We start from the raw sequence: 23841 nt of genomic DNA on the forward strand, positions 1-23841 counted from the left end.
AGTTTGGGATTTCAGTACATAATGACATGAAGATCACAGAATAGCCCAGGCTGGAAGGGACCTGCGTAGCTCATCCAGTTTGACTTCCCCACAGTCAGCAGGGACATCCCCAACCAGATCAGGCTGCCCAGGGCCTCGTCCAGCATCACCTTGAATATCTCCAGAGAAGGAGTCTCATATACTTCCCTGGGCAACCTGTTCCATTGTTCCACCAGCCTCATAGTAAAGAACTTCTTCCTGATATCCAATCTAAATCTGCTCTTCTCTGGTTTGAAGCCATTGCCCCTCATCCTGTCACTGCAGGCCTTTGTAAACAGTCTCTCTCCATCCTTCCTGTAGCCACCTTCAGGTACCGGATCTATACAGAACTTATTTTTTCTCACAAGATTTTTCTTCGAAATGTATTTGTAAAAGGCCCATAGGACATGTGGAAAGGTGCACAATTCAAACATTTATAAAAGAGGTGGGTCTGGAGCTGTCATAAGTGATCCATACTTTATCTCTATTTCTATAGAACAGAAGTAGCTCACAGAAGTAGCTCAAAGAACTCTCAACTCCAGAGTAATTTCACACAATCACAGAATGGTAGGAGGTGGAAGGGACCTCCAGAGAACATCCAGTCCAAATCCCCCTACCAAAGCAGGATCACCCAGGGCAGGTCACACAGGGACACATCCAGGTGGGTTTGCACTGTCTCCAGAGAAGGAGACTCCACAACTTCTTTGGGCAACCTGCTCCAGGGCTCTGGCACCCTCACAGGGAAAATTTTCCTATGGCACCTCCTCTGCTCCAGCTTGCCCCCACTGCCCCTTGTTCTGTCACTGGACATCCCTGAGCAGCCTGGCTCTGTCCTCCTGACACTGCCCTGCACATCTTTATCAACATGAACCAGGTCACTAAAGCCTTTCTAGGATTCTATAGTTAATTTTGGTTTTGCTTCTAACTATCAAGCATCATTACCAAATGATGTCATTTTAATTGATGGTTGATACATTATTTTGCAGGTTATTTTGAGAGTATTAAAATAGATTTTCATCACCACCCATGTATTAGATTCCCAGACTACTCAACTCTTCTCCACATCTGCAGTCATATTTTCTGTTTCCTTCCTCTAACACATTCAGTACAATCTATCAACTAACAACACCGAGCTTCCCTAAGGTACACAGCAAGTTTCTGCATTTTTCTCTGCTTGATACTGCCCTGGATAAACTCTTTAATAGGAACAGTCAACATCATTTCTTAAAGCAGGCTACAGAGAGGCAGTCCACTCCCACAAAGAAGGCAGGGATTTGACTTGCAGGGATGTTATTACAATGCTCAGCAGGACCACAGCAGAACTGCTCAGGTATTATTAAGGTAAAATTTATACTCCCTGCCTCAAGGAGAATGTCAGGTTTTGATCCCACATCTCCTTTCCCTTGCCACAACTTCACCTCCCAGGAAAACAAATGGGCTTTTCATGCCTTCAAGCAGGGTCATCCCCAACTAGATCAGGCTGCCCAGGGCCTCGTGAAGATCCACCTTGAATATCTCCAGGGAAGGAGTCTCAAACACCTCCATGGGTAACCTGTTTCAGTGTTCCACCACCCTTATAGTGAAGAACTTCTTCCTGATATCCAATCTAAATCTGCCCTTCTCTAGTTTGAAGCCATTACCCCTTGTCCTGCCCCTGCAGGCCTTTGTAAACAGTCTCTCACCATCCTTCCTGCAGGCTGCTTTCAGCTACTAGCAGGCTGCTATCAGGTCTCCCCAGAGCCTTCTCTTTTCCAGGCTGAACACCCTCAGCTCCCTCAGCCTGTTTTCATAGCAGAGCTGTTCCAATCCCCTGATCATTTCCGTGGCCCTCCTCTGGACCCTCTCCATCAAGTCCATGTCCTTCCATGTCCATACAGTGGTTTCTCTCTCCCTGTACCATGGTGAAGGACAGAGCTACACTCCTCTGTGTGTTGCAGTCATGGTTTTTCAACATCTATTGTTTTTACTGCAGAAACAGGAGTACCACACTTGGCCCTTTGGTTTGTGTGAGTGGTCTGCTAAGCAGGGTTGTAGTGCCACTGTCAGCAGAGAACATCCCTCATTGCTACACCTTTCAGACTTTCAGCACAGATGCATAATAATGCAGTTGTCAATACTGTTAAGTGATATGGAGCTTGATGGAAACAATTATGTGCATTATAACTGAAAACCTCAATGAGTTAGGAGACCCAAACAAAGCCTTCATGAAATTATTTCACCCTGTACTAGCTTCATCCTCACACATACAGGCAAAATGTATCAGTACTGAAGACTAGGGTTCCAGTCTAGCTTTTCAGTAATGAATGAAAGAGTTGCTTTATTGTCATTCTCATCTTGCTACTGAGACCAAAAACAATTTCTGAGTTAAACAAGCCATAAATATGAGTCTACTTTGACCTGAAAACAGAGACAGTTCTTATGCAAGACAGATATTTGCAGCCATACATCCCAGGGGCATCTCACCTCTTGCATGAAAAACTTTATCCCTGCTCTAAAATCTGTGAAATTAGGCAGATTATTATTAAGACATTATATGAGATGTCATGTGTGTGTTCACAGAAGCTTCTGTTCCCAGAACAACCTTGGAGTTCAGACTCCTGAAGCACCATTGCATAGAGGCTTGCATGCACTTGCATGCACAGCTTGAGGATGCTGGTGCTGGTGGATGAGAAGCTCAACAGGAGCCACCAGAGTGTACTTGCCGCCCAGAAAGCCAATCACATCCTGGGCTGCATCAACAGAAGCACAGGCAGCAGGTCAAGGGAGGGAATTCTCCCCCTCTGCTTCACTCTGGTGAGACCCCACCTGGAGTATTGCATCCAGTTCTGGAGCCCCTGTTACAGGAAGGATCTGGAGGTGCTGGAAGGTGTCCAGAGAAGGGCCCTGAGGATGAGCAGAGGGCTGGAGCTCCTCTCCTATGGAGACAGCCTGAGGGAATTGGGGCTGTTCAGTCTGGAGAAGAGAAGGCTCTGAGGAGACTTTATTGTGGCTTTCCAGTATCTTAAGGGCCTACAAGAAAGCAGGGGAGGGACTTTTGAGGGTGTCAGGTAGTGATAGGACAAAGGGGAATGGAGCAAAACTAGAAATGGGTAGATTCAGATTGGATGTCAGGAAAAAATTCCTCCCTGTGAGGGTGGTGAGACACTGGCACAGGTTGCCCAGGGAGGTGGTGGAAGCCTCATCCCTGGAGGTTTTGAAGGCCAGGCTGGATGTGGCTCTGAGCAACCTGATCTAGTGTGAGGGGGTCCCTGTCCATAGCAGGGGCTTGGAACTGGATGACCCTTGAGGTCCCTTCCAAGCCTAACAATTCTCTGATTCTATGATTCTATGCCAGCTTTCAGAGGGCTGTTTCAGCTGCCTGTGTTGCAGCAGATAAAGTACACCCACAGTGCCAAGGGCTTGGGTAAGTTTCTCATTAAGCTGATGGCCAAACACATGCAGTATTTTTTCCCTCAGCATGGCAACTTGCCAGTTTAACATTGGGGAAATTCAGATGCTTATAAATTAAGTTGATATGTTTGTTGAAATGACAAATTGGATTTGGAAGCATTGCAAGGGGGTGGGGGGGTGGGGGTGCTCTTGTCCCTCAGTGTGTGATGGTGCAGTGCCCTCCGCTGGCCAAACATCCTCATGTGAAAATGAGAGAGCAAACCGTTTCAACAGTTTCACCTCAGACTTAAGCCCAAAGCAAGCTCTGAAGGGCCTCAACGGTCATGTCAAGTGCTTCAAAAGGTTACTGCAGAATGGCACCAGTTTGTACTGACACCAGCCTGGCTTTTATATGGTAATGGTAATAAAAATACTTTGGGTGCTGAAAGAGATGCCTCAGAAGCCTTTTTCATTGAATAGTTTGGATTGGAAGGGACCTCCAAAGCTCTTCCAGTCCAACCCCCCTGCAGTCAGCAGGGACATCCTCCACTAGATCAGGTTGCTCAGAGCCTTGTCCAGTCTCACCTTGAATATCTTCAGGGATGGGGCCTCAACTACCTCCCTGGGCAATCTGTTGCAGTGTTCCAGCACCCTCATTCTAAAGAACTTGCTCCTCACATCCAATCTAAATCTGCTCTTCCCTCATTTCAAACCATTGCCCCTGTCCTATCACTCCAGGCCTTTGAAAACAGTCCCTCTGCAGCCTTCTTGGAGGACCCTTCAGATACTTAGCAAACTTAGCAGTGTTATTAATGAGCTTTTAGATTCAATTACCCTACATAAGATTACTTACTGACTGTTAGATCTAAGGATTTTCAATGTGATAGATTTGCTGGGGATAAGGTGCACTGTTTCTGTAATAAGAGTAGAAGAAAGAAGTTGTAGAAGGAAGTGATCAAATATACAAAGATGAATGGTGTTTGCAGAGATAGGCCACAAGAAGAGAAGGACTGAAAATATGATTTGTGTCAAGAGCTACACACCACTGGATTTTCCAGCAGAGCCAAAGAAGAATCACACAAAAATATTCCTAAATCCCTGTTAAACCTCCACTGCCATCTACAGATGGAAGGAGAAAGCAGGAGGCTGAAATAAAGCTGAAAGATTTAACATCCCTCTTTATCAAGTGCTGTCCAGTAACTTCAAAAGGAACAGACAGCATCATTTGGTTCGAGCACATCTTGTGTAAGCTTTCAGACCTAGCAAAAGTTTTAGTTTGTTCCCCTCACTTTTTGTGAAGTTGGTGTTAGTGGGTGGTGGAGGAAACCAGATCAATTTCATAGATGCCAATGCCAGGTCAACTACTTTCAACACAAAAAAAAACCAAAGAAAAAAGAAATGCCAACACTGTTCCTTAACTTGTTTTCAAGGAGCAAAGCCAGATGCCAAGACCAATAATGAGGCATCTTCCTTTAAAGATCTTTGCATGGATTCCTATCAGCTTTTCCACCCCAGTGAGCAGCAGTGCTGTGTCCTCCTCCCCAGTCTCTGCAGACCCCAGCTCTGCTGCAGTGGAGAGCAGCTCTGGTGCTTTTATTCTTGCAGGCAGCACAAAGCAAGCACAAACACCAGCAGACCACAATCACTTCTTTGCCCCATTAAGCTTCAGTCCCGACAGAAGGTTCCATTCCTCACTACAGTTCAGTTTGTGAGTCACCAGCAATGGCACAAAGCAAGGCCTTCTGTCATGCTCACTCTCAGTTTCCCCTGCTAGCAGGGAGTGCTACATTGCAGGCCTTGAGCTTTTGTAGCCATGCAGCCATTGCCTTGCCTCCTGTCTCTTCTCTGCTCTCTTGCGGGTTCTTGCACAGCTCATGGCAGTGAGCTGCAGTCCCGCTTCCTTGGCTTCTGCAGCCATCACACACTAATGCCAAGCTGTTCTGCTGATCATTTTGCTGATCATTTCCTACAATCCAAAAGCTTCTTCCCATACTGTGTGTACTTCTATGTTCAGGTCTTTGTGCTTCTATGACGCTGTTTTAAGCCCTCAGACTGCACTAGTGAATCATTTCCACAGCCACACAACACAGATGAGTCCATGGGGATGCAGCAAGCAGAGGGACACAAATGCTTTCTAAACATTTGCATAGGGTTGTATTCAACTCACAGTTCCTTAACATGATTTGACTCTATAGTGGACAGGTCCTCACAAATCAGAGCAACTGTTGGTGTTGCTCTCAGTCCATGAAAAGTCATCCACAACCCACTTTCCTACGGGGAGCAGCTGTAGCTATCACTTCCCTGGCAGCCCGCTCCAGTTGTTCAGTGGACAACAGTCACCACTGAGGATGGTACCACAGTATCACCAAGGTTGGAAGAAACATCAAAGATCATCGAGTCCAACCTGTCACCACAGACCTCATGACTAGACCATGGCACCAAGTGCCACGTCCAATCCCCTCTTGAACACCTCCAGGGATGGTGACTCCACCACCTCCCTGGGCAGCACATTCCAATGGCAAACGACTCAGTGAAGAAGTTTCTCCTCACCTTGAGCCTAAACTTCCCCTGGCACAGCTTGAGACTGTGTCACTGTATGTGGATCTCACCTTCTCAAAGTTTCCTCCCAAGAGAGCTGACACGATGGCTGCTGAGCTGCAGCACCACACTGCTCTGTGCTAAGAGACCATCTGACATTTACCTTTAGGTGACATCTGTAAACTCCAAAGTGCAGACTCAACCACACTTGCCTAACCGCGCTGACACACAGAATTTCTATCTTTTGCTTTGAACACCACAGCTTTATACCACAGCACTCTGAAAAACAAAAACAGGAAGGCTGCCTGTGAAGCTGCTCTGGGAACAGGCTGGTGGAATCTTTCAATACAGAACGTTGGCCAGATTCTCTCCTTCCTGCTTGTAGGTTAACTCCAGTGTGTACAGCACAAAACATGTTCATGGTTAATGGCTGTTGTCATCACAGTCTGTGCAACAACAGGACCAGCTGGAGACAAAACAACACATTAAAGCTCACAGTTATGTTCAGTGGTCTCCTTTACCCTTGCAAAGCTCCAGTGAAGCCTGGAAGAATCCAGGGAGAGCCAAACACCACCTGTAGAGTTCAACAAGTGGCAATGCCATTGTTTCATTTTTTTCAGGGGTATGTTAGTGTAGATCTACAGAACTTAGAGCTGAACAGACTATTTCATAGTATCATAGTATCAGTCAGGGTTGGAAGGGACCACAAGGATCATCTAGTTCCAACCCCCCTGCCATGGGCAGGGACACCCCACACTAGGTCATTCTGGCCACAGCCTCATCCAACCTGGTCTTAAACACCTCCAGGGATGGGGCCTCAACCACCTCCCTGGACAACCCATTCCAGGGTGGGCTTCACCACTCTCATGGGGAAGAACTTCCTCCTCACCTCCAGCCTGAATCTCCCCACCTCCAGCTTCATTCCATTCCCCCTAGTCCTATCCTGTTATCCTGAGAAGTCCCTCCCCAGCCTTCTTGTAGGCCCCCTTCAGTTGGAAGGGGCCTACAACTATCATCCAGTCCCATCTGCCTGACCACTTCAGGGTTGCCCAAGCTAAAGCATGTTAAAGGACCTTGTTCCAGTTCCTCCAACAGTGACAGGCCTATGGCATTGATCACTGTTCTAGGAAGCCTGTCCAAGTGTTTGATCCTCACAGTAAAGAAATGCTTCCTGCTGTCAGTTCTGAGTCTCCCCTGACACAGCTTTGAATCATTGCTACATGCCATATCAGTGGATACCAGGAAGAAGAGTTCAGCACTCTCCAGTTCACCTCCTCAGAAAGCTGTAGAAAGCAAGGAGGTCAACTCTCAGCCTCCTCTTCTCCAAACTAGCAAAGCCCGAAGTCCTCAGTCTCTCCAGACAGCACGTTATTTCCAGCCCCTTCACCAGCTTTGTTGTCCTCCTCTGGACACATTCAAGGATCCTCACATACCTGCTTGTCAATCAAAGCACCTACCCACGCCCAAAGGCACCTAACACAGGCAAAGCACAACCATAGCTTCTGGGCTGAACCGGTTACTGGCAGTGCCTGGCCTTTAATATTGGGTCTGGGAAAAGGGCTCACAACTTCCCAGAGGTGTGTGCCTGCTCTCATGCTGATCTGTATTTCTTCTTCTCTCTTCCTTCTGTCACTTTCCCAAATCACACACATTTGGGGGAGAGGTTTTATTTTTGTTCTTTATGGACACAGATCAAGAATCAGCAAGCTTGGAGCTTACTGATTTTACAGAGCTCAATAGGATCAGCTGGCTTCCTTAGACACCTTGTGACATGCATCACAGGCTGCATGAGACATCCACCAGACCTGCCAGCAACAGAAAGGACACAAAACTTCACAAAAAAAACCAGGAAAAAGGTAAATCCCAGCCTGCCATTTGCTTAAGCAGTGCCATTTGGAGCAATCTCTGGCCCCTTCCATCATAAATAGCTGTTACAAATAGAGGGATTTGCCATGTGTTGTATTTACAAATAGGCATCATTCACACTCACAGAATCACAGAATCACCAAGGTTGGAAGAGACCTCAAAGATCATCGAGTCCAACCTGTCACCACAGAACCCATGACTAAACCATGGCACCAAGTGCCACATCCAATCCCCTCTTGAACACCTCCAGGGATGGTGACTCCAACACCTCCCTGGGCAGCCCATTCCAGTGGCGAACGACTCTCTCGATGAAGAACTTTCTCCTCACCTCCAGCCTAAACTTCCCCTGGTGCAGCATGAGACTGTGTCCTCTTGTTCTGGTGTTGGTTGCCTGGGAGAAGAGACCAATCCCTTCCTGGCTACAACCACCCTTCAGGGAGTTGTAGAGAGTAATGAGGTCTCCCCTGAGCCTCCTCCTCTCCATGCTGAACAACCCCAGCTCCCTCAGCCTCTCCTCACAGGGCTGTGCTCAAGGCCTCTCCCCAGCCTTGTTGCCCTTCTCTGGACACGTTCAAGAGTCTCAATGTCCTTCTTAAACTAAGGGGCCCAGAACTGGACACAGGACTCAAGGTGTGGCCTAACCAGTGCTGAGGGCACAATGACTTCCCTGCTCCTGCTGGCCACACTGTTCCTGATGCAGGCCAGGATGCTGCCAACCTTCTTGGCCACCTGGGCACACTGCTGGCTTGTGTTTAGGCAGCTGTCAATCAGCACCCCCAGGTCCCTTTCTGTTTGGCAGCTCTCCAGCCACAAGTCACAATCAAGTCTTCTGCCCTTCCATCAGAACATCTGTGTACATGAAGTAAGAAATCAGGGGGAAAAAGAAAGGCTTCAAGGCATAACATCATGGAGAAAGAAGTAGCACTATGCATTATATTGGATCAAGTTGGATGATGAAGCCAACTTCAAGTTGTTTGATTTTATACCATGTGATATAAAGAAAGTGCTAAACTCAGCAGCAAAGAGCAAAGTGATAAAAAATAGTTTATTTTCCAGTCCTAGAAGTAATTCTCAACATTTGGACCTTTCCTACTGTGTCATTTCATTTAGATAGCTACCCTCTATGACATTAACCCTAGGAACCAAGCCACTGTGCCACAAAGAAACAAGTATTATTGCTTGTGTTTTGATGGGTTTCAAAGCACAAAGTTCCATTCTGCAGTCTGTGTGCTGCTGAAGCCATCTCCTCACTGCCCAGCACAGAACTGGAATGATTGGGTGGGTAAATACATCAGGCAATGAGGTGGTCCAAGTATTTCCTGTTAACAACAGAACTACTCATCAACTGCATGAAACTCACTCATTTATTTCATCTGCTGGGGTTGATTAATCTCTAACAACATTGTTCTTCTGCAGCTTTGGACAACTCAGAAGCAGCCAGAACAGCTCCAACCAGGGCAGCAACCACACAGGATTTTTACTTCTGAGAGCCAGAGATATTCAGTGAGAATTTCAGCCAGCCACATAATTCTATGTACTGGAAATGATGCTTGTTGTTGCTTAGCTCAGGACACTGCACTTCAGTCCTACTTTTAAAGCAGCTCCATTTCTACAGAAAGCTCTCTTATGCTCAGCTTGATTTTTGAGCTTGTAATGTGATCTTATCAACCAAGTTTGTCATTTGGTTTTGGAGCTACTGGTAGCTTACACTTGCTAGCAGGACAGCATGCCTTCTCCTCAGCTGGTATGGATCACTGAGATCAGAAATCCTATACTGCATATATCAACCACTGAAACCTGGGGGGAGCTGCAGCCTCCTGAACTGGCTTGCCTTCACTCCAGATGTGTTCTTAAATGGTAGCACCACTAGTTTCCAATCAGCAAGCCATGGGTTGTGGAGCAACCACTCCAGTTACTGTGCAGGAAGGAAGTTCTGAACAGAGTATGGCCAATAATAAAGCTTATTGTCATCAAAGAACATCTCTCCTATCACCTGTCCAGCACAGACAATTTCAGAACCCACTGTGTTACAGAACAAAAAAACCTCAAAACCCTATAGCTGTAGACCTGACATTTCATGGTTAATCATCAACACATCACCTTGCAAAGTTCAAGGAGTGCCCAGCTCCTGACTTTGAAATACAGGTGCACTGTGAGAATGACTTTGTAACTCACAGCACTTGTTGAAGACAAGGAAAGCTTTGCCTTTTGGCAGCCTGACAAAGTCAAGCTTGACTTCACAATGAAGTGCTCCCTGTGAAGCTGTCAATAACAGATACCTGAAAGCCTTTTAGTCCACCTTGCAGACTGAGAGGGTTCCCTGCAAACACACACACACCCCGTGGCTGAATTCTGCTCTAGGAAGACTTTTTGTCTAATTCACAGACACATTGTGACTCTTGGAAGAAGATTAGTCACACTAGTTATCAAGTGTATCTTATTCCCCAAGGAGATAAAACCACTTTCCATGGTGTAGTTCACTCAAAAGCAGAGGGTGAGGGATGGGGAAATCTAACTGGTATGTAACACCAGGGCATGGAACAATGTCTACACGAACAGACAGATTAATTGCTTATTCCAGCAAGGTAAACAAGTGAAACACAAATGAAACTTATAACAAGAAAAGCTAGATAATTCCCATCACAAATTCCAAGGCACACTAGGGCAGGAAGCACAAGGAGTAAGTGCAAAGCCAAAGCCATGTTGGTCTGGAAAGCTCACGCACTGCAAGCAGAGCACACGTGAAGACTTACCTGCTTGTCCGTCTGCTCAAAGACATCACAGACCATGCTAAGCACATAGAATAGCCCAGGCTGGAAAGGACCTCCAAAGGTCATCTAGTCCAACCTCCCCACAGTCAGGAGGGACAACTAGATCAGGTTGCCCAGGGCCTCGTCCAGCCTCACCTAGAATATCTCCAGGGAAGGAGCCTTAACCACCTCCCTGGGCAATCTGTTCCAGTGTTCCACCACTCTCATAGTAAAGAACTTCTTCTTAACATCCCATCTAAATCTGCTCTTCTCTAGTTTGAAGCCATTGTCCCTTGTCCTGTCCCTGCAGGCTTTTGTAAACAGTATCTCTCCATCCTTCCTGTAGCCCCCTTTCAGGTACTGGCAGACTGCTATCAGGTCTCTCTGGAGCCTCCTCTTCTCCAGGCTCAACACCGCCAGCTCCCTCAGCCTGTCCTCATAGCAGAAGTGTTCCAACACATGATCATTTTTGTGGCCCTCCTCTAGACCCTCTCCATCATGTCCATGTCCTTCCTATATTGAGGGCTTCAGACCTGCACACAGTGCTCCAGGTGAGGTCTCACCAGAGCAGAGCAAAGTGATAGAATTGCCTCTCTGGATCTGCTAGCAAGACATCTTTTGATGCAGCCCAGGATGTGATAGGTCTTCTGGGCTGCAAGCTCACACTCCCTGCTCATGTCCAGCTTCTCGTCCATCATCACCCTCAAATCCTTTTCCACAGGGCTGCTTTCTAACACCTCATGCCCCAGTCTGTATTGATAGCGAGGATTGTTCCAGTCCAGGTGCAGAACCTTGCACTTGCTCTTGTTGAACTTCATGAGGTTCACCTAGCAGCAGTGGATCTATCCAATTAGAATCATTCACATTAGGAGAGTTTTACAGCTCAGACAGGTTTAGAATTTGTACAATTCTGAATCAATCTGCAAAAATCATTCCCAGGAGCTGCCAGCTGCCTTCCAAAGGGGAACAAAGAGACCCAGACTGTGAGCCACCCATGGCACAGTAGTGCTTCTCTTTCCATACCTCTGACTGCTTGCCTTCAGCTTGAAACCAAACTTGCATTTTGGAGGAACATGGACACACAGTTCAACAAATTCAAACTCATCATGGCTTCAAGTGCAGACACCCCAGAAGTAGTACTTGTATACAACTGTCCCTCACCATTAAATTTTCAATTACAAAAGAGTTGTTCCACTTACTGTGCCACATCAGATACAGCTGGCAGTGGTGACTCTTCTGATACAAGGGCAATGTCATCAGCAAAGCTGTTGTCCCTGCACATTTCTTGGGTGTTCCCTTGTAAACGTCCCTTCACTGTACAAAAAAAGGGAAAGAAGCCACAATGGGTTAAGACAGGACTTCCACAACCCCTTCCCCTTGCTTCAGGTACTGCACAGCAGCTGAAGACATGGTTCCAATATCAGGCACAGCTTTCTGCCAGCTTCTGAAGTCCAAGCTTGCACTCCCCAAGTGAACTTCCAGAACTCACTTGGACAGCAGTGTGCAGTCAGAAATCAAACTTCCCAAAAAGCCACACAAAAAGGAACAATACTTTTTTAATGCCAAGAAGCCACAAACTGAGCACTGAAGTAATTAATGATAATGTTTTCATTCTGAGGAAATCTGGACCCTTAAAATACATTCAACACATGGCAGTGATGCTTGTCAGAAGTCAAACATAAGGCTGCAAGGCCCAGCTACTAGATAGGAGAAGTTTTTAACACTTGAGCTCAGGCCAGAACTATCTTCCCTCTCCATATTTATTTTAATAAGCTTGCCTTTTTCCAAACTGATTTCTGTGGGAATGAGTGCCTGATTTTTGTTGTTGCAGAGTAGCAAAGATAGGAGGTAAAGAAATTAGGAAGGGGAAAGAGAAGTCATCCTTCCTTTGTGCTGCACTTTGGCCACAACAACCCCAGGCAGCACTACAGGCTGGGGTTGGAGTGGCTGGAGAGATGCCAAACAGATAGGGACCTGGGGGTGCTGATTGACAGCTGCCTAAACATGAGCCAGCAGTGTGCCCAGGTGGCCAAGAAGGTTGGCGGCATCCTGGCCTGCATCAGGAATAGTGTGGCCAGCAGGAGCAGGGAAGTCATTGTGCCCCTGTACTCAGCACTGGTTAGCCCACACCTTGAGTCCTGTGTCCAGTTCTGGGCCCCTCAGTTTAAGAAGGACATCGAGACGCTTGAACGTGTCCAGAGAAGGGCAACAAGGCTGGGGAGAGGCCTTGAACGCAAGCCCTATGAGGAGAGGCTGAGGGAGCTGGGATTGTTTAGCCTGGAGGAGGCTCAGGGGAGATCTCATTGCCCTCTACAACTACCTGAAAGGTGGGGGTTGGTCTCTTCTCCCAGGCAAACAGCACCAGAACAAGAGGACACAGTCTCAAGCTGTACCAAGGGAAGTTTAGGTTGGAGGTGAGGAGAAAGTTCTCACAGAGTCATTTGCCATTGGAATGTACTGTTCAGAGAGGTGGTGGAGTCACCATCCCTGGAGGTGTTCAAGAGGGGATTGGAGGTGGCACTTGGTGCCATGGTTTAGTAGTCATGAGGTCTGTGGTGACAGGTTGGACATGATGATCTTTGAGGTCTCTTTCAACCTTATTGATTCTATGATTTGTACATGCTACTACTCAAGAAGAAGTTGCACCTATTCAGTTAGGGAATATTTTCTGAGCATAGACACTTGGAAGCAACAAGGTGTAAACACAAAGTATTTAATACCATTCCATGTATCTATTTGTAGGTATCTAAATTTCTTGTCATTAGACACACTGATGATACTGCACTTCTTGTACATTCCCCTTCGATGTGATTTTGTTCCCAGAAGATCTGAAGCATCAGACCACAAATCAAGAAAATGCTGGTTTACTAGCAGAACAGAAATACAAAAGCATCTGCAAAGGGTAACTGACAGATTGGAATGAATTTGTATGGGCTGCAAACTTATTGCTAAGCACACACTAGAAGTGTCATGCACTGCTGCTGCTGCATTTAGCCACACATTCAGCTGCATGGGTTGTAGATGAACTTCAACATCTGCTTTGCTGTGTATCTGATGTAAGCAATCAGCACTCCACATGCCTTGATTTCTTGTACATGCTTTTGTTTAGCTAAGCCTGCAGGCCAACTCACATACTGACCTGCACCCCATGGAACCCAGGCACTCACTGCACACCCAATGGGACAACAGGGAAATGGAGATGCATATCAGTACATAACTCAAACTCACAAAGGCAGACAGTCCTGGAAAACTTCGTAGAATGCCTCAGGCTGGAAGGGACCTCAGAGCTCATCTGTTCAAACCTCACCACAATGCCCAAGGACACCTGTCAATTAGACTCAGCTGCTCAAGGCCTCATCCAACCTGGCCTTCAACACCCCTTCTACTCATGAGGTCTGTGGTGACAGGTTGGACTCAATGATCCTCGAGGTCTCTTCCAACCTTAGTTATGCTGTGATATCCCCAGGTAGGAGGCAGCCACAGCTTCCCTGGGCATCCTGTTCCAGAGTCTCACCACCCTGGTACTTAACTTTTTCCTTAGGTCCAGCCTAACTTTGCTCTCCCTCAGCTTCACACCATACCTATCTTCATAGCAGAAGTACTCCAGCCCTTGGAGTATCTTTGTGGCCTCCTCTGGACTCTCTCCACAAGCTCTATGTCCTTCTTATGCTGGAGATACCATAACTGTAGGCAGGATTGGAGGTGGGGTCTCAGCAGAGCAGAGTCAAGGTGCAGAATCCCTTCTTGCTCTGCTGCCCACATTTTGGATGCAAGGAAAGAACAATGAAAGATACTTTCTTTTGAATGCATCTGAAGATGCTGTTACCTACCCAATTACCTGAACATGCTTCTAAGAGCAAGCAAATAGAAAGATGTACATATTTAAAGAACACAACAAACAGCAGCAGGCAAGCCACCAAAAATTCTCTACAGCATCATGCAGGTCTGCTTAAGAAAAAGTCCATTCAGCACAAAAGCAACTCTAAAGGGAATACATAGGCTTAGAATATTGAGCACAATAATTTGTATGAAATAACTTGTGGAGTGAGCAAGCACCCACTGAACCTGTGCAATGTTTGGCATTAAGTGACAGGCAGGATTGTTGATAGCCTCAGAAAAGTGGCCAGGGACCAATTGCACACTGAGCTCTAAGTACCTCCTCATGCACAGATAGGACCTGTCAGGAGACAACTGGAGATTAATGAAGCATAGTAGAGGAGCATGCAGCGCTGGTGCCACTCATATCTGCTCAGATAAGGAGCTGTGATTTCCTCTGCTCTCAGCACAGACCCCTTCAGAAGCAATAAGTTAAGGAAGGATTTTCCTTGGCCAATTTAATCTGAGTAAATTAATTACTTTTAAACATCTATTGATTGTGTTGTGATAAAAGCATTGATGCAAGGGACCTAAGAGCTGCCTTCCAATCCCCAAAGGGATCCTCCAGGAAGGCTGCAGAGGGATTTTTCCTGGAGGTGTCTAGAGACAGGACAAGGGGGAATGGTTTGAAGTTGAGGGAGAGCAGGGTTAGACTGGATCTGAGGAAGAAGTTCTTCAGCAGGAGGGTGGTGAGACTCTGGAACAGGCTGCCCAGGGAGGCTGTGGCTGCCTCCTCCCTTAGCATGTTGAAAGTCAGGTTGTATGAGGCCTTGAGCAGCTGAGTGCAGTTGAGAAGTGTTCCTGCCCCTGGTGGGGAGGTTGGAGGAGATGAACTCTGAGGTCCCTTCCATCCTTGAGCCCACAGATATTTTGATCACATTTTCCAAGTTGGAGACAACATCTGCACTTTGTGATTATATTCAGACACAAGTTTAAATTCCAGATTAAATTGAGTCACTGCTACTAATGCATTTGTCTTTTTAAGGATAGCAACATTTGACTGCTACTTCAGGTATTCTGGAGAAAGAAACACACAGGAAGAACTATCAAGGAAAAAAAGACAAAAAAATAGCTTGGATAGGAAACCTTCTCCACTGCTTGCCTCTTCTCTTAAGGACAAGAAGGACCTGACCTTCAAATGAAACAATTAATTGCCAGAGAAATGTAATTTGGCAGCTTGTTAGCTCTGCTGTGAGATCTCTTAACACACACAAACACTTAGAATCACCCAGAGGGAGCACGTCATGTAATGTAAATACACCAAGTTCCTTTCCATTAGGGGATTCAGAGCTGCCACTGCAGTAAAACTGTTTATTGTAAAAAGGAAGTTCAGTTCTAGTGTGGCTATCAGAGAAAATAAAGCACTCTGAAAACATTTTTATTTTTCATGACTCAACAGTCAAAGCACACCAATTGCAGTGACAGTAAAATTAGAAACAGCTTCTGAGTTCTTCCAGTGTTTTGACTCACCAGAATACAAAACCTCAGTTACTGGAATTGCAGTGAAATATGCCACCATTATTTGATGCTCTGCTGCAGTTCTTTGCATCACACAATTAAATCCTTATAGAGTAATTTCCCACTCATTAGCAATTAACCATGAATTCGAGACACAACAAACTGACCACAAAAATGCTGTAAATGAAAATAAATCTTACTACCAGAGGAAATAATTGTCAGATTTGTCCTAGGAATCATAGCAAACAGCAAAATAATCTGTAGCTATTGACTGCACGAAATCCTAGAATGGCTCAGGTTGGAAGGGACCTCAGAGATCATCTCCTTCAACCTCCCCACTCCTTACAACAAGGCTGAGCTGCTCAAGGCCTCATCCAGCCTGGCCTTCAACACCCCCAGGCAGGAGGCACCCACAGTCTCCCTGGGCAGCCTATTCCAGAGTCTCACCACCCTTACACTGAAGAACTTCTTCCTCAGATCCAGTCTAACCCTGCTCTCCCTCAGCTTCAAACCATTCCCTCTTGTCTCATCTCTAGACATCCTCAGGAAAAGTCCCTCTGCAGCCTTCCTGGAGGTTCCCTTTGGCTATTGGAAGGGTAGCTCTATGGTTCCCCCAAAGCCATCTCTTCTTTAGGGGACACTTGCTAAATGCTGAATGTGAAGGTATTTTAAGCAGAGCAGGAATTTAAGTAAAAGTCTAGGTTACAGCTATTAATAAAGGAATTAAAAATAGCCATTATTATTTTTACCCAGTATCCAATTGACTGACAGATCTTCAGATGATAGAATCTGAACTGCTAACACCTTATGAGCACAGATCCTCCTTGGAAGAAGTTATCTTCCTAGAAATGCTGCAGATCAACTCATCACATTTTATTTCAGTTCCGGGAGTCTTCAGCCACATACTTCAGAGCTGGCTCAGTATCTGCCCTCATTAGTAACGCTACCTTCCCACTTCCTCATCCTGCTCACTCAGAACTTCCATTAGGAAATATTTTTGAAGGTTCTCTTTTCATTACAAAGAAGCTGCTGAGCTTTTGCTGCTACAAATAAAGCACAACTTTAACCCATTTTTTTTTGAGATTCCAAATCCTAGCTTAGAAGACTCAGCCTAGTTAGTACTCTACACTCCTTACAGAAACCAGAAGTTCTAGCATAAGGGAATGATGACTTTTGGAACTGAGATCTAACTTTCAGTTGAGACCTGTCCTCAGTCAGAGGCCTCAAGTCTTACGTTACTGATGACATCATGGAAATGTAAGTGAATGTGTAGCTCTTGAGGCTTAGTGTGACCTTGATTCTCCTCTGGCAGCAGGCCACAACTGTGCTTGAACAATGGCAGTGAGAGTGAGAAGCACACTGACAGGTTAAGCTAGCCCAGCAGCCTCTCTTTCCCTCCACCAAAGCACCCGTATGCAGGAAGGAGAAGGAGCTCACTCCTGAGCACATCCCTAAGCGCACCTTGCACTTCTCACTTCAACTGAGCCATTCCACCCATAAAATACATCTCCATGGAGTAGGGAGTGTTCTTCTTGAAGAGCTATGCAGCTGAGAGAGAGCTCCAGGTACTGAGACTGCTGGCTACAAGGGTCAGTACCTTGTGACCTGGCTGTGGCTGCTGCCAGACCCAAAGAACAGTCTGGATGAAAGCTGAACCTGAGAAGTGAATGGGCTGAGGGCAGCATTTTTAAGAGGAAGCAGACATTGCACAAATAACAACAGCTATGACTACTCCTACCCTATAAGGCTTTGGTTCATTCTGGCTTCTTTCATCTGCATTACTGAGGCCTGAGACACAAATTCAGCTTTGGTATTTGGGAAGATGACTCAATTCTAAATCTCAATGCATCCAGTTCTGGAGCCCCTGTTACAGGAAGGATCTGGACATGCTGGAGCATACCCAGAGAAGGACCACGAGGATGATCAGAAGGCTAGAGCAACACACCTGTGAGGACAGACTGAGAGAGTTGAGGCTCCCCATGCTCTTTAATATCTTCATTGATGATCTGGATGAGGGGATTGAGTCAGTCATCAGCAAATTCGCAGATAACACCAAGTTGGGAGCAGATGTTGGTCAGCTGGAGGACAGAAGGGCTCTGCAGAGGGACCTCGACCAGCTGGACAGATGGGCAGAGTCCAACAGGATGGCATTCAACAAATCCAAGTGCCAGGTGCTGCGCTTTGGCCACAACAACCCCATGCAGAGCTACAGGCTGGGGTCAGAGTGGCTGGAGGGCTGGCAAACAGAGAGGGACCTGAGGGTGCTGATAGACAGCTGCCTAAACATGAGCCAGCAGTATGCCCAGGTGGCCAAGAAGGCCAATGGCATCCTGGCCTGCATCAAGAATAGTCTGGCCAGCAGGAGCAGGGAAGTCATTGTGCCCCTGTACTCTGCACTGGTTAGGCCACACCTTGAGTCCTGTGTCCAGTTCTGGGCCCCTCAGTTTAGGAAGGAGGTTGACTTGCTGGAAGGTGTCCAGAGAAGGGCAACAAAGTTGGTGAGGGGTTTGGAACACAAGCCCTAGGAGGAAAGACTGAGAGAGCTGGGATTGCTTAGTCTGGAGAAGAGGAGGCTCAGGGGAGACCTCATTGCTCCCTACAGCTACCTGAAGGGTGGTTGTAGCCAGGAAGGGGTTGGTCTCTTCTCTCAGGCAACCAGCACCAGAACAAGAGGACATAGTCTCAAGCTGCACCAGGAGAAGTTTAGGCTGGAGGTGAGGAGAAAGTTCTTCACTGAGAGAGTCATTCGCCACTGGAATGTGCTGCCCAGGGAGGTGGTGGAGTCACCATCCCTGGAGAGGCTCAAGAGGGGATTGGATGTGGCACTTGGTGCCATGGTTTAGTCATGAAGTCTGTGGTGTTAGGTTGGACTTGATGATCTTTGAGGTCTCTTCCAACCTTGGTGATCCTGTGATTCACTCTAGAGAAGAGAAGGCTCCAAGGAGACCTAATTGTGGCCTTCCAGTATCTGAAGGGGGCTACAAGAAAGCTGGGGAGAAACTTTTTAGGAAGTCAGGTAGTGATAGGACTAGGGGAATGTGGAAAAAAACTGAAAATGGGTAGATTCAGATTGGATGTTAGGAAAAAAATTCTTCCCTATGAGGGTGGTGAGAGACTGGCACAGGTTGCCCAGGGAGGTGATGGAAACCTCATCCCTGGAGGTTTTGAAGGCCAGGCTGGATGTGGCTGTGAAGAACCTGATCTGGTGTGATATGTCCCTGCCCATGGCAGAGGGGGTTGGAACTGGATGATCCTTGAGGTCCTTCCAACCCTAACAATTCAGAGATCTCATGACTGATCAGGGCCATATACCCACATCTACAGATGAACTTTAACAGAGGCAGCAGGGGGAAATGACTTCCATGACACTCTCTTGATCCCCTACCAAATATTTTCTTTTAAACCCACACACACAAAAGGCAAGACAAGTTGTTTCCTAGGCACAGCAAATTGTTTCAAGACACCTTGTCAGGAGGATGGAAACTGCAAATGTGATTAGGAAGTTGTGTTGCATTTATAGCTTCCTGTAGGTGGGGTGTGCAGAGCGAGGTGTGCTGCTGTGGTAGTTTTAGGCTGTGCCTTGAAGAAATTTCCACAGATCTTGAACAGAAAGTAGTAGAATGTACATCAATCCCTATTGGATGTAAAAAGGAAAATAATGATATGGCCTAAATAATCCCATTGGGCAGACTACTAACAAACTTGGTTTGGATCAACTAACTTTCTCTCTTTTTGGCTTCCTCACTCTGGCAGATACTAACTTCTGGCTCTTGCTGGCTTTGCTGACCTTGAATCTATTCTTGTTGTGGTTAAGCAACTAACAGTAGCTCTCTGCTCTTTCTCTTGTCCCTTGTGTACAGGAGGGAGGGAAGGGAGCAGGGAAGCTAGTAGTAAGGCCCTGCTTTGTCCAGGGGGGGCTCTTCTGCTGTTCATAAATTGTACATATATGTAAATATTGTATATTTTGTGCATATTCATTGCATTCCACATTTTAGATTGTAGCTTTGCTTGTAAACACAGCTTTATTTGCTTTCAGCCGTGCGGGTCTGGCAATTTTATGCTGGGGGGAATTTTCAACTCACCACAGCTACCAAGGCAGTGTCACCATTGGCCTTCCCCTGGTGCTGTTGCAGTGGTTTTCAAGAGGGAATTCCCACCTCCACAGGAATCACCTCCTTTCATTTCAAGGCAGCTGCCCAGCCAGCAGCTCTCCTCCAGAGCTATAAAAGCTACTACTTTGTCTATTCAAGCCCAGGCATTGTCACATCTGCTTGAGACAACAGAGTCATTACGGGCTACCAGCCCTGCCTCATGCATGATTTTGAGACAAGAGGGGACCGGGTTATCACAGAGATTCCCTGGTCATTCCCATGCAGACACACACACCACCCTGGAGCGGTTTGCACTTTGAGTAACTTCAGAAACAGAAAAAAGCAGCTGGATTTTTCCTAACATCAGATAAGAGCAGATCAGGACAAAGAACTCTATTATGCGCTGCCTCATCTCCAGAAGTGAGGAGCAGAAAGGACAGTACAAACACACTGCTAGCTCCCCAGAGAATTTCCAAGCTGGAGGTAGTATGGCTCTTCAGATTCAGGGGATTTGTTCACACAGAGCTGAGAATACACCAAAATCTTTCTACACTGGCTTTTAGGACAGATCTGAATGTGCGCTGCCCAGTGAACGGAAAATTCATGCAGTGGCTTCAAATTTTGAATGCTGCAATGGGAAAAACATGCAGTGCCAGTGGAGCACCACCTCACAGTCCTAGAGTGGAGGGCTGTAAGGGAAATTAACTTTCAGAAGTATCAAAGACTCTGGGAATAACAAAGGGATAGTCCAAAAGGCAAATTACTTCTTTGGAGAGAATAATGTGAAGACCCTAGATGTTTAACAAAATGATTTCTTGCAAAAGCCATCGTTATCTTCTTCAAGTAGTCTGTCAGCTAAAATTGATGCCATCCATATCACACACGGCTGGCCCCTACTGGTTCATGAATGTGGTTTTCCCTTATTAGAAGCAGTGTAACCACAGAACTTGGAATGCTGCATCCAGTTTTGGGCTCCCCAGTTCAAGAGAGACAGAGACTGCTGGAGACTCCAACAGAGAGTCAGGAGGATGATTAGGGGACTTGAGCATCTCCCCTATGAAGAGAGACAGAGCCCTAGGGCTGTTTAGTCTTGAGAAGAGAAAGCTGAGAGGGGATCTGATCATCTATAAATATCTGAGGGGTGGGTGTCAAGTGGAGGGGGCCAAGCTCTTCTTGGTGGTGTGCAATAACAAGACAAGAAACAACAGGTACAAGCTTGGACATAAAAGATTTCACCTCAACATGAAGAGAAACTTCTTTACAGTGAGTGTGACAGAGCCCTGGAATAGGCTGCCCAGGGAGGTTGTGGAGTCTCCTTCTCTGGACACATTCAAAACCCACCTGAATGCATTCCTGTGTAGACTGCCCTGGGTGATCCTGCTTTGGCAGGGGGGGTTGGACCTGATCATGTCTGGAGGTCTCTTCCAACCCCTAAGGTACTGTGATCCTGTGAACTTCCAGAGATACCATTTCTTCAGCAAGAAAATGTAAAATCCCATTTACTAGTGACACTATGTTACTCTAAGGCCAGCTTGCACGTACTTTCTGCTTATCAGGGTGACTGTGTTCATCCCTGTGAACTGCAAGCTGCTGGGTTCCTGTGTACACCGAACTCTGGTGTGTGCCTGTCTGCCCTCACTTGTAGAAGGTTACAGAAATAGCAGCCAGCCTGAGCCCTTCAAATAAACAGCAAAAGAAACTTGTAGGCTTCCATCTAGGGATGCCAGCACACACTTGTTTCACGATGGCTCACTCAGCACAAACTCATCTAGGATAGACTCGGGGCAAGCTGACCTGAAATGGATCTTAATTGAGTTAGTACAACCAGGTCTAGAGTATATTATTGCCATGGTCTGATTCACTCCATTAAAAACAGAATGAACAAGCCATGAGCAACAAACACTGGCATTATGCTTCTCAAGACATTTTTGCAAATTGGAGTCAAGTTCTGAGAGCTCAGCACAATATAATACCAAAAAGCACACAGATGGAGCCAAAGGGGCACTTTGCATCCCGGGAAGGCAGACTCAGGACCAGCTTGTGTGCAAGCTGGAACTGCTGGGATAAGCTGTCACAACTGTATTACAGATGTTCTCCCCATAGTTCACCTCAAAGATGAAAAATACAGATAGTTAAAAAAAAAAAACCCTCTGTAAAAAGGAAAATATTCTAAGTCCATACCAGCCACACACAATTCTCTTGGTGGTGAGGCCATAGCAGGAATGAAAATGAGGAAAACCAGGAGGCTTTTTCCTTGATGGCGGATTGCAGCTACTGGAAGATGCTCAGTACAAAAGCAATACATCAAAATAGTAACCTAATTTAGAAACCCATCAGTGCTGCTTTCTATTTCCAAGTGAGGTCTTTCTCTGCTGTGTTGGGCAACACTGCTCACATCTGCATGTTTTTTTAGGCAGTGGAATGTGCTGCCCAGAGAGATGGGAGAGTCACCAGCCCTGGATGTGTTTAAAGGTGGTTTGGATGTAGAGCTTAGGAATAGGATTTAGGGGTGAATCTTGTAGAGTAGGGTTCTCGGTTGGACTTGGTGATCCTGAGGGTCTTTTCCAACCTGAATGGTTCTGTGATAATAAAAGACAGGAGAGTGCCATAGAGGAGTCTTACCTACATCAGCAGAGAAGGAAATGAGGATAACTCCCTGAGAGGGCTCAGCAGGAAGGAAGGGATGTCCAAAGTAATTCAACCTGTTCACCCCAGAGGAATTCCCATATAAGATATTGCCAAGTGGTTACGACTTTTTCTGCAGCACACTGAGAAGGAACAGCTTTTCCTATAGGTACATATCCTCACTTGTTGTTTCCCAAAGGGGTTCATTTAAATATAGATGTTCTCCTGCAAGGGCACAGGGTTTATACTGAAAAAGGAAGGTGCCAGAACTGGAATAAGGTACTGGTCACACCAAACACTCTTTAAATGCAGCACTTCTTTATCCATCTCTCTCCCACTGAGTGGCTTTTTAATGATGGTTAGCACTTTATCCACTGTTCCTTGTCCAGTTCAGTAATACCTTTATCTAACAGAACAGGCAATTGGAAAGCAGGTAACAATAGCTCATTACAAAAGTCCAACACCCCAGTTTTGCAAGAAATACTAAGGAAAAAAAAAATAAGAATCAAGCAGTGTCAGGGTCAAACTCTCATCAGTTGCAGTCAGGCAATGCCAGAGAGTTCAGAATTTGGTGCAGTTGTAACCAGCACAAGTATGAAGCCTCGCACTTGGAAATGTATACTGACTTTGATCGACAGATTTCATACAACGGCAGCACAAAAGCAGCCCACGTAGAACACTGCAAATGTTTGCTCCTGAGGACACCACTGCAGCTTCCTCTTTTCTTTCCAAAAGACAACAATATTGCAGAAGATTGTTGAGCCTAGCAGTCTAATGCTGAAGGTGCACCAAGTGGATGCACACATGGGATTACCGGACACTTCCCTCTCAAAGAGAATCAGCTCCAGATGTTTCCCACTGATCAAATTCAGCCCAAGCAAGGTTAAACAAATGACAAGCAGCTGCTTTGCTTTGTCTGTCTTTTTTTTTTTTTTTTTTTTTTTTCTGCAGTTATGAAAAAATCCTCTTGGAGTTCTCACTTCTCAAAGGTCTCTTCCAACCTGGTTTATTCTATGCTAATTGGCAGACAAACAGTGTAGCAACGACTTCCCCAGCTTTTCATGATGTGGACAGCCTTCAGAGCAGCTGATTCTTTTCACCTCCAGGCTATCAGATCTGATGCAGATCAGAATTCACAGGAAGAAGCTCACCAATTTAAAAAACAAACAAATCTCTTTGGAATGCCTCAGTTAGGGGCATACCTAAGGCACAGCCACTCCCATTGTATGCACTGCTTTCTGTTGGAGTAA

The 23841-nt window shown here is 46.2% G+C and overlaps 1 protein-coding gene across 1 annotated transcript in view; it reads right to left on the minus strand.

The window, feature by feature from the left end:
- LOC137453274 (potassium voltage-gated channel subfamily KQT member 1-like) overlaps nt 1-23841 on the minus strand; it is a 374577-nt gene that overhangs the window by 312193 nt on the left and 38543 nt on the right. Inside the window, exon 11 of the mRNA XM_068162391.1 lies at nt 11741-11855. Within this exon, the coding sequence (XP_068018492.1) occupies nt 11741-11855 (115 nt within the window). The remainder of the gene's footprint in view (nt 1-11740; nt 11856-23841) is intronic.

The sequence above is a fragment of the Melanerpes formicivorus genome, unplaced genomic scaffold (assembly GCF_026170545.1).
Source record: "Melanerpes formicivorus ecotype bairdi unplaced genomic scaffold, bMelFor1.0.p_v2 SCAF_64, whole genome shotgun sequence".
Taxonomy (NCBI): domain Eukaryota; kingdom Metazoa; phylum Chordata; class Aves; order Piciformes; family Picidae; genus Melanerpes; species Melanerpes formicivorus.